The 14627-nt window shown below is 42.1% G+C and overlaps 1 protein-coding gene across 1 annotated transcript; it reads right to left on the bottom strand.

The window, feature by feature from the left end:
- Positions 1-6916: 6916 nt before the first annotated feature.
- LOC110868486 lies at positions 6917-8002 on the bottom strand. The gene has a single exon (XM_022117689.1). The coding sequence runs from the start codon at positions 8000-8002 to the stop codon at positions 6917-6919; it is 1086 nt and encodes a 361-aa protein (XP_021973381.1).
- Positions 8003-14627: the final 6625 nt, after the last annotated feature.

Here is a 14627-nt window from a genome sequence, read left to right as displayed (position 1 = left end):
TTCGGTTAATTACGACGGAATGCGCATAAGCGCGGAAAACGATCCAAATTGCGCGACGAATGGATTTTTCTCATGCCATACACTAAGGCATAATATAAGGATGCTTACATAAATTTTTGGATGTCCGGATGTATTCAGAACGTAAGTTATGCGCGAAAGTGCAAACTTGTGCACTTTTTGACACTTTTAGCCCCTGAATGATCTAAAAGTTTGTTTTAGCATACCAAACCCCTCAAAGCCTATTCCTAAGCTATGTAAAGGATATTTATGGTATGTCTAACTTATGGACATGTTTCGGAATGTTCGTTACAGTTCAAATTGGCATACTTTCGCAGTTTGTCAAGTTTAGTCCCTGTAAGCGAATTAACTTGTTTTTGCCATACCAAAGCCTTCAAAACTTATTTCTAAGTTATGTAAAGGTTATTTAAGGTATGTTGAGTATATGTTGCTGTTCCGGAGTATTTGTCGCATTAAACTGAGTACGTTTACGCACCAGTTTGCGTATAACTCCCTAGAAAGCGATGTAGAGCTCGAAATCGAACAATAGTTGATATGTGCAAACGATACACATATTTATACAAGTCCAAAGTATGAAATACAATATTTCATTGGTTTGGCGTATGTTTGATGGTTGAAGTGACACAGGTGTCACAGTCTCCCCTACTTTAGGAAATTTCGTCCCGAAATTTAGTTTTAGAGGAAACTTGTGCGTGCTTGAAATCAGAATTGGGGAGTGTAAGGATAAATGACATTGGTCAAAATCCAAGACTTTTCCCGTATCATTACTCTTGTCACTGTAGGTCTTAACACATGACAAAACTCCCTGTGGTTTCTGTGCACTGAATTCCATAATTATGTAGGCCTCCATAATTACGTACTTCCTTGCACAGTCCGCACAGTTCATTTCATAATGCGTATGGGAAAAATATCAAACGAATAATCTCTTCAGCTAAACTACCCAAGAGTGATATTTAACTACATCAACGTAGGATGTCTTTAACTAGATTGTCGAACCAATCTATTTAACTTAGATCGACGTAGGATCTCTTTAACTTTGGAATAGTACTTTATAATCCAAGGGACTTAACTACAACGTAGAAGTCCATTAAGGATAGTACCTTTTTGAATGTCCTACTACGAATCCCTCATATGAAGGCTTGAAAGATTCTACGAGGATTTGGATAGCGAATATCCAGAGTATACAAAAACACAAAATGAATAAATGCAAGACAAGATGCATAAACACATAGTCACATAACCACATAATTGTTTATCTAGATCTTTAATTTGTTAATTTGTTTTGTTGATTACGTTCATGTATTTAAAGCACACTAGGAATCCATTTCATGGATTTCATTCGGTACTTTAAACATTAGCAAGAATCTAACTATGAAGATAGAAAGATCTCCTATAAATTCGATTTCGTTTTCAAGAAAACGCAATTTTCGAATTGAGGTACAATAATTTTTGAATATACGGAAATACCCTTAGGTACCCTATTAAGAATTTATAGTGGTACTTTGGGTATTCGTGGAAAACACAAGAGATGATAAAATGGAAAAAAAAAATTACGGGGTAGTCTGTTCTTCAAGGAATACGGTCCCTTGATTGTCGGTATTGAAGAGGATACGTTGTTTATACATAACATCACATTTGAACATTGCAGTGTAAAATAAAAAAAAAACTATTTATGAACAACAACAACTGTTTCATGGGCCTTGATTACAAAAGAAAATACTACATAAGGCTTGATTATCTCTAAACAACATTGTCTTCCAGTTGGTCCGATGCTCATCCTTGCGCTGGATTCGCATTAGCAATCTTTGGGCAATTTCTCCGAAAATGGCCCATTTCGTTACAGTTGAAGCAAGGACATAGTGGAAGACGAGCTTGAGCAGGATTTACTTGAGGTTGGTTTGGACCACCTTGGTTTGGGGTAAATCGACAAGCATTTGCCAGGTGACCGAGTCGCCCACACGATGCACATAAACGACACTGTAAGTGAGCTAAGTGGTGTGCATTACATCTGTCGCATATCGGTGCAGTACCGGCATAAGGTTTCTTTGCAGGAGGTTGAGTTGGTTGGTTGCGGGTGTTTTGGTTGGGTTGAGCAGCAATCGCAAAATTCTGCGAAGCCTTACGCTTCTTAGACTTCTCAGGGGATCCAGTCTGTTCATCCATGGTCTTTGATTCCTCGATTGGCTTCTTGTCACCCTTTCGAAAAAGTTTATGCTTTCTGATCTGCGATTCAGTCAAGGTTGCAGATAGCTCAATGGCCTGACGGAGTGTGGTAGGGTTGCTACCAGTGACAATGTCTTGTACCGAGTCAGGCAGGCCGTCGATGTACCTTTCGATAGCCTTGTCGAGTGAGGCGACCATAGTCGGGCAAAGTAGACTCAACTCCTCAAACCTATCAGTATATGCCCTGTGTTCGCCACTATCTTGTTTCAAATCATCAAACTCCTTCTCCAACGCTCGTTGTTCATGACGAGGACAAAACTCCCTCATCATAAGAGCTCTCAGTTCAGCCCATGTTTGTGCTAGAGCAACGTCTGCACCACGGTCTCTCATTACCCCGTTCCACCATGTAAGAGCCCTCTTCTGAAACACACTCGAAGAAAACTCAACCTTGCGATTATCAGGACACTGCACGTGGCGAAAGGTATTCTCGATGCTCTCGAACCATTGAAGAAGCCCAGTTGCTCCCTCAGAACCACTAAACTTGAGTGGTTTAGCCGAGTTAAAGTTCTTGAAATTGCATGTACCATTGTTGTTGTTGTTGGCTTGGTTCCATTGAGCAAAGAGATTTGGGAATTGAGCAGCCATCTGCTGCGCAATAATTTCTGCCAGCTCGGCAGTTGCTATCTGGTGTTCGCGTCGAGGAGGCATTCTAAAAGAGGAAAACATGAAAGGAAACAAACAAAATGGTATTGGGTAAGAATAGGATGTTACAATCACCGACCGTAATCACGGTTGATGGTCATTTGTTTGAATCATGAATCAAACAAACAACCCCAAGGCTGAATCAAAGCAAATAGATCCTCATAGTGTATCGCGAAGACATGCTCGCCTATAAGTGGACACTCACCCCAAGAGTTCCCAGGTAAGAGTGACTGGTCCGATTATGTGGATTTGTACGAACACTCTAACATTAGACAGAAGACCCAGGGTACAGGCATTCACTCTTCCAGTTCGCACGTGTTCACACTATTTAGGACCCAAAACTTTGACGAGAGTTTTGAAAATTCAAAGGGGTTCAAAACCTTATAACAGAGGGTTCAAAACCTAGTAATCAATCATCCTAGAACAGATGATTGGTTTTCAAAGCGGTTTTGAAATTTATGTTCTTGTTGCGGTCGTCGCCTAAGGATAGGTGACGGTATTGTTTTATGACTAAACGCAAGTGAACTCGCGTTAGGGTCCTAGGAAGGTTATAGACTAGGTCAAAGCATTACTAATAACCTAATTCCCTATAACCATTGGCTCTGATACCAACTTTTCTGTCACACCCCGACCACGTGGAACATACAAAACGTGGCGGAAACGTCGGGGAGTGTTGTAACAGAATCAATTGTTTCAAATCCATGGCTAATGAAGTTTCGTTTTATTAATCAAATATGAAAGTATACATTGTTTAAACAAGAACTAAAGAGTACATAACATTAATTAACTAGTTCTTGTCTCGTTTTAGGTCACTAAGGCACAGGTCCGCCTAAGTTGTGACAACTCGTATTTCAGAACTTACCGTTGTACCTAATGTAACGAATGTGAACATTGTGTGCTAATCCGATAGGTTGATTTAATGAATGGTTACGAGACTTATGTTGTATTATGTGAATCTTTGTGTGTACATTTATATATATATTTTGTATTAGTAATATGAATTGTGTAACCAGTAAAACTTGGATCGGACCCCTTGCCAAACACACCCCACCCGAAATATTTCCCCCACACGAAAACACCCTCACCGATTTCGTTGAGGTATGGGCTTTGGCCCAAAGGTGTTCGACTGGCCCAACTATGTGTTTATGTTATTTGTATACAATAGAACATTTGGAAAACCCTAGAGTATTTTCTCCTATTGGCGACGGTAGTAGACCCCCCCCCCATCGAATCAACAACATCTTGATTAACAGTTGGTATGTATATTATTTCTTCATAGTTTTGGAGTTATATTACTTCTTGATTATTTATTTATTTATTTATTTATTTTTGGGTAAAGGGTTACCCCGGTTAAATTTTATTTCACACAAACAAACAAAACAAGTGAGGGCCTAACGTGACCCCCAATTCTCAAACATGACATGCCACATTTGAGTCCAACAAGCAACAAAGCAAAACAAAGAAACAAACTAGTCCCAAAGGACAAACTAATGCCAAAAACACACCAAGCCCCTAGCCGCAATCATCATCGTCTATCAATAACCCTCGCGGTAAGCTCCATAATTGTAACACTCTCGTCGCTTGGACTGATCTTTTGAACTTCATAGAGTGCATCTTCATCCGGACCGTGTTTAGAATGAGTTCAACTAGCTGGCTCGCACTTCTCTTCTTACTAGAAAACAGCCGCTGGTTCCTCTCTTGCCATACGAAGTAGACCGCCGCACCCACCACAAGCCGACCCACTATGTGAAAAACCTTCTTCGAATCCGCATGCTGAAGTAAATGATTATAAACCGCATCCCAAGTTGAATCAATAGTTCCCATTTCCACTAGATCTCGCACACCTTGCCATATGCAACAAGCATACGAGCACTCAAAGAAGAGATGCTCGTGAGAATCTGGGCCAGACGTACATAAGGAACAACACATTAGATTAAAGTTCATATTCCCCGAGGACGCCCAGCTCATCATAACATCCTGAGTCTTTAATTTCCTTTTTATAAGAAGCCACAAGACAAACGAATGCCTAGGAATAGCTTGTGGAAACCACACAATATTAGCCCAAGGAACCACACTTTGACTAGTCCGAATCTCCTCCCATACCATCGAAGTCCCATAGTCTACGATAGAACCCTCACTAGATCTCCATACAACCCTATCCTGTATACTGGGATTCAAGTTAATAGCCCGCATGGTTAGAAGGCCTGGAAATCGCTGAATCCAAGCATTCGGCCACCTCCATCCTCCGAATTCCCACAGCTCCGCAACCTTCGTTTGCATACGAAACCCAGCATTAGCAATCATCCTCGGGGTCAGAAAAGAACTCAACGGACAAGCATCGTCCCAAATATCAAACCACACAAATGTTTTAAGACCGTCCCCAATTTCCATCCATATGTGTTTCCGAATAATTGGGCGCAACTGCAACATTTTCCTCCAGCTCCAAGCGACATTATTTTTGACCGGCACATCCCAGAAGCTCCTATCACGTAAATGGTATAAATGAACCCATTTAACCCACAAGGATTGTCTACATGTTAGGAGACTCCATACATGCGAGACCATGAGAGCATTATTCATATCCGCCACCCTACGAATACCCAATCCCCCTTCCTGTTTCGGAAGACACAGACTACTCCACTTGACTTTAGCTTTACCTTTGATACTATTGCCTTGAGCCCACAAAAAACGTCTCATCTTTTCCTCTAGTTCGATAGTAACACGCTTAGGTAAGACGAACACCGAAGCCCAATAAACATGCATAGATGATAAAACTGATCGAATAAGCTGGAGACGTCCTGCAAAGGACAAACTCTTCACTTTCCAATCAGTAATCTTTGCCTCCATATTCTCCACTATCCGCTTACAGTCTCCGTACCCGAGTCTACTTGTAATTAGCGGAACCCCTAAATATCGGACCGGGAGGGTGCCCTCCTCAAAAGGCATGAAACTGCGGATGAGGCCCTTCACACTAGTCGACACATTTGCAAAATAAGCGGTGCTCTTAGACATGCTTGGAACCAACCCCGACATGTTCTTAAACAGGTTTAAAGAATCCATAATGACCTTAGCCGAGTTCTTATCCCCTCTCGCGAACATGAAGAGATCGTCAGCAAAACACAAATTGATTATTCTTTGCTTCTCACACTTGTTATGGAATCTAAACTCCAAAGATAAATCAACTTGTTTCTGCAATATTAAGGTTAATACCTCCATAACCAACGTAAACAGGTATGGAGATATCGGGTCACCTTGCCTCAACCCCCTTTTTCCTTTAAAATAACCATATAAATTCCCATGTAAGTCCACCGAGAAGGAAGTAGTCGAGACACACACCATAATCCAACTAACCATTTTCGGATGAAAGCCAAATCCCATAAGAATCTGCTTCAAAAAATTCCAATCAACCGTATCATACGCCTTTTGAATATCCACCTTAAACGCACATCTCGGTGGCCCATGATTTCTATGATAGTTGTGCATTAATTCCTGAGTTAAGAGGATATTATCAGAAATCCTCCTTCCAGGAACAAACGCCGATTGGTTGATGTTCACAATGTCTGCCAATCCCTCTTTAATCCGATTCGTGACAATTTTACTAATACATTTATACAATGTATTACAACAAGAAATAGGTCTATAATCCGAAATCGAATCAGGAGTAGCCACCTTTGGGATCAGCGAAAGAATTGTATGATTCAGCTCCCTCAGCAGTTTACCATTAGTAAAGAAATCTTGAACCGCCCTACACACATCCGTGCCAGTGATATCCCAAGTTTTCTTAAAAAACATAGAGGTATAACCATCCGGGCCAGGCGCTTTATTACCAGCAATAGAGAACATAGCTTGCTTAATTTCATCATCCGTCACCTCACGCACCATACCACTAGCTTTGGCAGAAGATAACACGTTTCGAAATAAGTCCGGAGCCGGTTGCAGTGAGATATCCCCCACCGAACCAAAAAAATTAGTATAGTGGTCCACCATGACCTGTGGAACCGATCCCCCTTCATGCAACGTTCCATTCCTGTCTCTAATAGAAAAAATCCGGCTTCGATGGTTTTTTCGTTTTAACAACGTTATGAAAGTATCTAGTATTCGAATCCCCAACCTCAAGCCAGTCTACCTTGGATTTTTGTTTCAAAAACATTCCTTCATCACGCACCGCATCTTTATAAAGCTGAAGTAATCGGCCATGCTCACTAATAAGATCTCCATTTAACGGGTCTCCATCCATGCTAACCTGGCACTCATCCAATTGCTTACGTATATTAATAACATTCTGGTGCAAATTGCCTTGTTGATAAAGAATTTTTCGAAGCGGAGCTTTAAGCAACTTCAACTTCCGAACAACCTGAAACATGTGGTGCCCATCAATACACGTACTCCAAATTCGCTTCACCTCCTCCAAGAACCCACGTTTATCAGCCACTAAGTTAACAAACTTAAAGGGTTTTGGCTTTTCTCTCGAAACTTCCGGTAACTTTAGGATACACGGAGCATGGTCCGAAACCCTATAAGGGTGGAAATACGCAGCAGCATTTGGGAAAACATCTAGACAGTGAATGTTGCACATGACCCGATCAAGTTTCCTGAATATAATGCCACTATCCTTATGCTTATTCGACCAAGTAAAATGCAGCCCCGAACTATTAACGTCGAACATCTCTATCTCATTAACACATTCCTTGAATTCTCTATTTCCTATATGGAACGTAGAAGATCCGACACTCGAATCCTCATAAGAAAGATGTGAGTTAAAATCACCCATCATCACCCAAGGTTTATTCCTCATAAACGACCGATGCATAACTAAATTCTGCCACAAATCCCTTCGTTTCTTATAATAATTGTCCGCGTACACAAACGAAACAAATATAGATTTATGATCTAATTTAAACAACACCTGCGTATGAACAACTTGATCCGTTTGAGCGAGAATCATCACATCCACAACATTAGCATCCCATCCTACCCGAATTCTAGTACCCTTACTGCAAAGAACCGTGTTAGAAGCCCAGCTCCAAGAACGACAAACCTTTTGACAAACCTCATACACTTTCGAAGAGTCCACATGCGTCTCCATAATCGCACAAACATGCAAATGATTATCTACCATTACCTGACGAACCTCCTTCTGTTTAAGGGAGCGGTTCAACCCCCTAATATTCCAGGAGGCAATACTACCCATGTACACCACTATCACCGGGTGTGCTTGCACCCTCAGCCCCTTGATTTACCTGTTTCTTCTCCATGTATTTTGGAATATCAGCCAAAAGATCATCAATACCCACATCATCCATTCGGACTTCCTCCGCATTAGTACTAATTGACTTTCCACGAATGATCTTAGCCGTTTGAGAAGTTTCTGCTGGTCTACCTTGTTGCCGATCTCCAACCCCCAAGCTGACATCATCAAATTCTTGACCTTCTTCACCCAACACCTGAAACGGATTAGACGTGGAGACTTTGTTATCAGATTGCACCCTACCCTGTGAGTTTGTTTTCTGTTTGACTACCGGTCGATAGATAAACTTCTGCTTCTGATTGTTAATATGCACCCCCGGATTGCTTGGTTTTCTAACTTTTTTAGCATTCTGGAAGACCTCCTGACCTTTATCAGCCGTATCATCACCCGCTTTAACACTCTTTGGACACGAGGCATCATCATGCCCAAATACACAACAAGCAGAACATCTCATGGGGACCCAGTCATACTCGACCTTTATTACTGATTTTGAGAAACCTTTTCCGTCTAAAGACGGAACAGCCATGGTGATATTCTCCTTCAGATCCCTACTTGCATGGATATCAATCAGTGCTCTAGCAAAACTATTTCGGCCCCAAGACTCCGCACACATAATTGCCGTATAGGAATCCAGCATTTTTGGTGTCCCTATTTTCGACGCTAACAGACTTAGGCCATCCTCAGTAAACGCAGCCAAAGGGATATCATGCATCTTTACCCAAACCGGAACCGTAGTGATGTCCTCCTTTTCAACTGTAACAGTTGGAGACCACTCCTTTAAAATTATCGGCACGTTCCTTATCATCCACGGGCCATCCTCCAACAATTGGTCAATCCCTTCTTTCGTACTAAACTTAAAGAAAAAGAATCCCTTGGCATTCATCATCATTTTCATTAAACCATACTTAACCCAGAATTTTTTAGCAAAATAATCCACGACTGGAAACGCAAGCCTTTTCCCCAGAAAATACCCGTATAACGTGTGAACATACCTCTCAGAAACTTGTTTCACAGAAGATAACGGGATGACAACATCAGCACCTTCATACGTTTCATTCGATTCTAGAGTTCTGAAATTCACTTTAACATCCGCCTTTTTCTTTTGGACCACATTAGCAAACGATCGTGTCTCATGACCCTTATCAGCCGTCTCACCCTTACTAGCCATCGAAGAAGAAGCTCCAGCAGTAAACACGTTTTCCACCGGTTTAGAAATACTCATCAACCCATCCAAAATCGAAGTATTCGATGTAGAATACATACCTCTTCTAGGAAGCAAGGGGTTACCTTCAATATTAGTTACACGTAATCCAATTCCCCGAACTGGAGCTGTTCCAGGTGTAGAAAGTTCCTCAACCACAGGTTCATTCATGTACTCAGCACCATCAACATTGATCGGATCATTAGAGAATTCCTCAAACACGTTCGGCGGTTTACCGCGATCATGCAGGACACCCTCAGCAGAATCAGCAGGCTTGGAGCGAACATCCATAGCGAATTACACACCTCTCAAGAAGGTCCCCGCAAGATTCGAACCCGATTCACTCTCAGGTAGGAAGCATATACTTCCACTTAGAGAGTGTAGAATCAGATTCAAATGTTTCTTGATTATTTATTTCTGCTATACATGAACTCGATTAATGGTAGTATGTATATATGCGATTTAATGTTAGCATGTGAAAGATGAACATGAGTCAGTATATTAATTACTAACTTCTGAAGTGTTGCATGTAAAATATTGATATTGTCGGCCACCTATTAAGCTATGATTGTAAATATGTGAAGCGAATATATGTGTGAATTGTCGGCCCTGTACTCTTAATTGCATGTGATGAGAATACTCTCAAACCGACCTTCACAAAGTCCACTCACATCTCTTAGAATAATGATGGTAATGATTGATGTGATGTTTACTTTTCTTGTGCACATGTAAATAATCGATGGCCAAGTGTAGTTGTAATTTCATATGTTTTGTCAGTAGCCAAATTAAGGTGTGTCATTCGTTGACTTGGCGGCTAGGGTAAATGGAGGTCCAATCGAAATGGAGGGTATCTTACACATACATCAAAAGTCAAATATGCTATGCATGTGGTTACTTAGAATTTGTCAGACATGTTTATTTTAATAATAAGACTCTAATGTATTTGTTTATGGGGTGTTGATATGGGAGGTCCAATGGGGAAATTAGTTATGCATTATAGTCCAATCAAAATAAATCACCTCTCATACTTGTTACATCAAAAATTCAATACATGTGATTATTTATACAAATTGCAATCGGGAAAGGGTCAAACGGTGGAATGTTTTCTTGCGGCCAATGAGGGTTGGCGGTGGGGTATAGGTGTCGGCCAATAAGGCATCTAGGTGGTTGTGTTGTGGTTTGTTACTTGCCAAATCAGTCAAGGTTTTGACGAAACAAGAAAGTGTTTCGCCAAAGGGGATTTTGACGAGACAGAAAGTGTTTCGCCAAGGATATGTTGACGAATTAGAGGGGGTGTTTCACCAAGGGTAATTGGCGAAACAGAATGGGTCTCGTCAATTATGTGTTTCGCCAAAAATCTGTGTTTCGCCAATCTGAATACTTTGCACAGTAACATGATTTAACTCTGTTAAATGTTAACTGGATTGATTAACCGCTGTTAAGTAATGTGCATGACTTTTATGATAATGGATACATGCTAGTACTTCTGTGATTATACCTATACGTGAACAACTTGGGTATAAACTGATTATGTATACGTACGTATTTAGGACGTGATTGATTTACTTCAAGCACATACTTAACATACCGAGCAAACCCAAGGTGAGTTCACACCCTTACTAAGGCATGGGATTCCCAGGGTTGGGAATGGGATTGAAGGAATAAGGTTGAATAGATTCATACTGACACTACCACTAGACTACCATACCAGCGTCCTCGGTTGTGCAGGACACATACGTAAACCTACGTATGCTTATACTACTTACTGTCCTCGGTTGTGCAGGACACATGCGTAAAGCTCACATATGCATATGCTTCTTACTGTCCTCGGTTGTGCAGGACCCCTACGTAAAATCTACGTATACTTATACTTACTACTATCCTCGGTTGTGAAGGATACTCACGTAAAACCTACGTGTATTTATACTTACTACTATCCTCGGTTGTGAAGGATACTTACGTAAACCTACGTAAAGCATGTACGTATTACTGCTCTCGGTTGTGAAGAACACTTATGGTTACGAATAGTCTAGTGGTTATACAACATGGGAAGCCCCCACCAATAGAACGTACTATCGGCCCAGTAGAGCCACATGTTACAAACGAACTTACTATTACGCATTTACTTTCTGTGAACTCGCTCAACTAGTTGTTGATCCTCTGTTACATGCCTTGCAGGTCGTTAGGTTCATGGAGCTTGCACAGGGAGGAGCTGGTCGTTGTGGGCTTGGATCGTGATTATCTTGCTAAACACTTATGACAATTGATACTTTATTATGATGGGTTTTATTTATACGCTTCCGCTAAACAGTGATAACTTACTTATGTTTTGGAAACACCTTTCATATGGATTTGGTTTGGTTTAATTACTATTACTTTAACTATATACATTGTTCGATATGATTGGTGGCTTGATCCTGGTCAGTCACGCTCCCAAGCGGTGATACTCCGCACGTGGATTTTGGGGGTGTGACAGATTGGTATCAGAGCCATTGGTTATAGAGAACTTGGTTTTAATATGGGAAAACGTTTTTATTAAAACCAGACTATAACCAGAACAGTGCTCTCAACGATCCACAACGACGCTTCGCTCCACGTGCAAGACTCAACATCCTAGGTAATAAGGTTTATGTTTATTGCCTACTTGCTAGAATTACATAGAACTTTGCTCGTGGTATGCTTAGATTACATTGCTCACTATTTGTTATTGCTTGAGAACACCTGTGTGCTTACACTCTTCTGTCATCGCACTACTCGCGAACCATTCATACTTATGCTACCTTTACTGCTCGATCATGTCTGGACGTGTTAACATGACTCAAGCCCAGTTGACGGCTCTCATTAACGAACAAGTTGCTGCGGCGTTTGCAGCCGCACAAGCAGGAGGTATGACCTGCTATTTCAGACCTATCCTAGGATGTTAGATCCTACTCTCGTGACCCAACTCTCGCGCTTGACCTTGACCTATCTTTCTCGCGCAACGGGTCATAACGCACAGCAACCTGTCTGCACATTCAAGAACTTCATGGACTGTCGTCCAAGTACATTCAGTGGCACAGAAGGAGCAGTGGGACTACTCCATTGAGTTGGGAAGCTCGAGTCAGTATTCGAGATGTGTGAATGCCCTGAGGCACGCAGGGTCAAGTACGCCACTGGCACGTTGGAAGGAATCGTACTAACCTGGTGGAACGCGCAAGTTCAGATATTAGGGTTCGCAGCTGCTAACGCCACCCCTTGGAACGATTTTAAGGAACTCATTAAAAAGGGAATACTGCACGCGTGATGACATCCATAAGTTGGAAGTGGAGCTTTACCATTTGAAAATGACGGGGTCAGAAATTGAAGCTTTTACGAAACGGTCGAACGAACTGGCCATCCTGTGTCCAACCATGGTGGACCCTCCGATCAAGCGTATCGAATTGTACCTCAAGGGTCTAGCCTCAGAGATTCAAAGTTATGTGACATCGGTCAACCTTGCTACTATCCAGGATGTTACTCATCTTGCTCATCGCCTCACAGATCAGGCAGTGGAACAGAACAAGCTGCCTAGACGCATTGGTGCTACTGCTACTACTTCTGCTATTCCCAGTGACAACAAGAGAAGGTGGGATGGAACCTTCAGCAAGGGTTCAACTTCAGTTCAGTCTCAGGCACGGCAGCGAAAAATTGATGACTATCGGAGCACTGGTCAGCAATCTTCTGGTAGTCAAGGGTTGTAACCTCGTCTTAGTTGGTCAGACATTCTCCATCAACCTCATTCCCTAGTCTTGGGTAGTTACGATGTCGTTATTGGGATGGATTGGTTATCCCAACATCACGCAGAGATCCTATGCAAGGAGAAGATAGTTCGTATTCCCCGTTCGGGTAAGCAACCTCTCGAAGTTCAAGGGCGACAAGAGTGGTGCTGTGGTTGGCATCATTTCTTTCTTGAAGGCACAGAAATGTTTACGAAAGGGGCACACTGCTATTCTGGCATTAGTTACGGATGCATCCGCAAAGGAAAAGAAATTGGAGGATATTCCAGTTGTACGCGACTTTCCTCAGGTGTTTCCTGAAGATTTACCCGGTTTACCGCCTCATCGTCAAGTCGAATTTCAGATCGAGCTCGCTCCAGGAGCAGCACCTATAGCTCGCGCACCGTATCGTTTAGCCCCAACTGAACTGGAAGAACTTTCAGAGCAACTACAAGGACTCTTGGATAAGGGATTTATCCGACCTATCTTTTCGCCTTGGGGAGCTCCAGTTTTATTCGTGAAAAAGAAGGATAGCACTTTCAGGATGTGCATTGATTACCGCGAACTGAACAAGGTCACAGTGAAGAACCGTTATCCTCTTCCATGTATTGACGACCTATTCGACCAGTTGCAAGGGTCGAGCTACTACTCCAAGATAGACTTGAGGTCAGGATACCATCAACTGAGAGTCCGGGATGAGGACGTCTCCAAAACCGCATTCAGAACTCGCTACGGTCACTACGAGTTTCTAGTCATGCCATTCGGGCTTACGAACGCGCCTGCAGTTTTCATGGATCTTATGAACAGGGTGTGCAAACTCTATCTAGACAAGTTCGTCATTGTCTTCATCGACGACATTCTGATCTACTCCAAGAGTCAGGAGGAACACGAGCAGCACTTATGTCTTATCTTGGAACTTCTTCGAAAGGAACAACTGTACGCCAAGTTTTCAAAATGCGACTTCTGGCTTCGTGAAGTCCACTTCTTAGGCCATGTGGTGAACAGGGATGGGATTCATGTCGATCCATCCAACGTAGATTCGATCAGGAACTGGCCTGCACCGCGTACACCAACGGAAATACGCCAATTCTTGGGTTTGGCGGGGTATTACAGACGATTTATTAAAGACTTCTCCAAGATCGCACAGCCGCTCACTATGTTGACACAGAAAGGTGTTACCTATCGTTGGGGTAATACACAAGAAACTGCTTTTCAGTACCTGAAGAATAGACTATGCAGCGCACCTATTCTCCCATTGCCAGAGGGCACGGACGATTTTGTGGCCTATTGTGACGCATCGATACAGGGGCTTGGTTGTGTATTGATGCAACGGGATAAAGTTATTGCCTACGCTTCTCGTCAACTCAAAAATTCATGAACGGAACTACACGACGCACAATTTAGAGCTGGGAGCTGTTGTTTTTGCGCTTAAGATATGGCGACATTACCTGTACGGTACCAAGTGCACCATTTACACCGATCACAGGAGTCTCGAGCATATCTTTAAGCTGAAGGAATAACCATGCGTCAACGACGATGGGTCGAGTTACTTAATGATTAC

Source organism: Helianthus annuus, chromosome 1, assembly GCF_002127325.2.
Source record: "Helianthus annuus cultivar XRQ/B chromosome 1, HanXRQr2.0-SUNRISE, whole genome shotgun sequence".
Taxonomy (NCBI): Eukaryota; Viridiplantae; Streptophyta; class Magnoliopsida; order Asterales; family Asteraceae; genus Helianthus; species Helianthus annuus.
The sequence above is the reverse complement of the archived record's forward strand: the minus strand, read 5'-3'. Positions and strand labels throughout refer to the sequence as shown.

Coding starts and splice junctions, on each gene's coding strand:
- LOC110868486 (XM_022117689.1), bottom strand. CDS start 8,002: ATGGTAGATAATCATTTGCATGTTTGTGCGATTATGGAGACGCATGTG.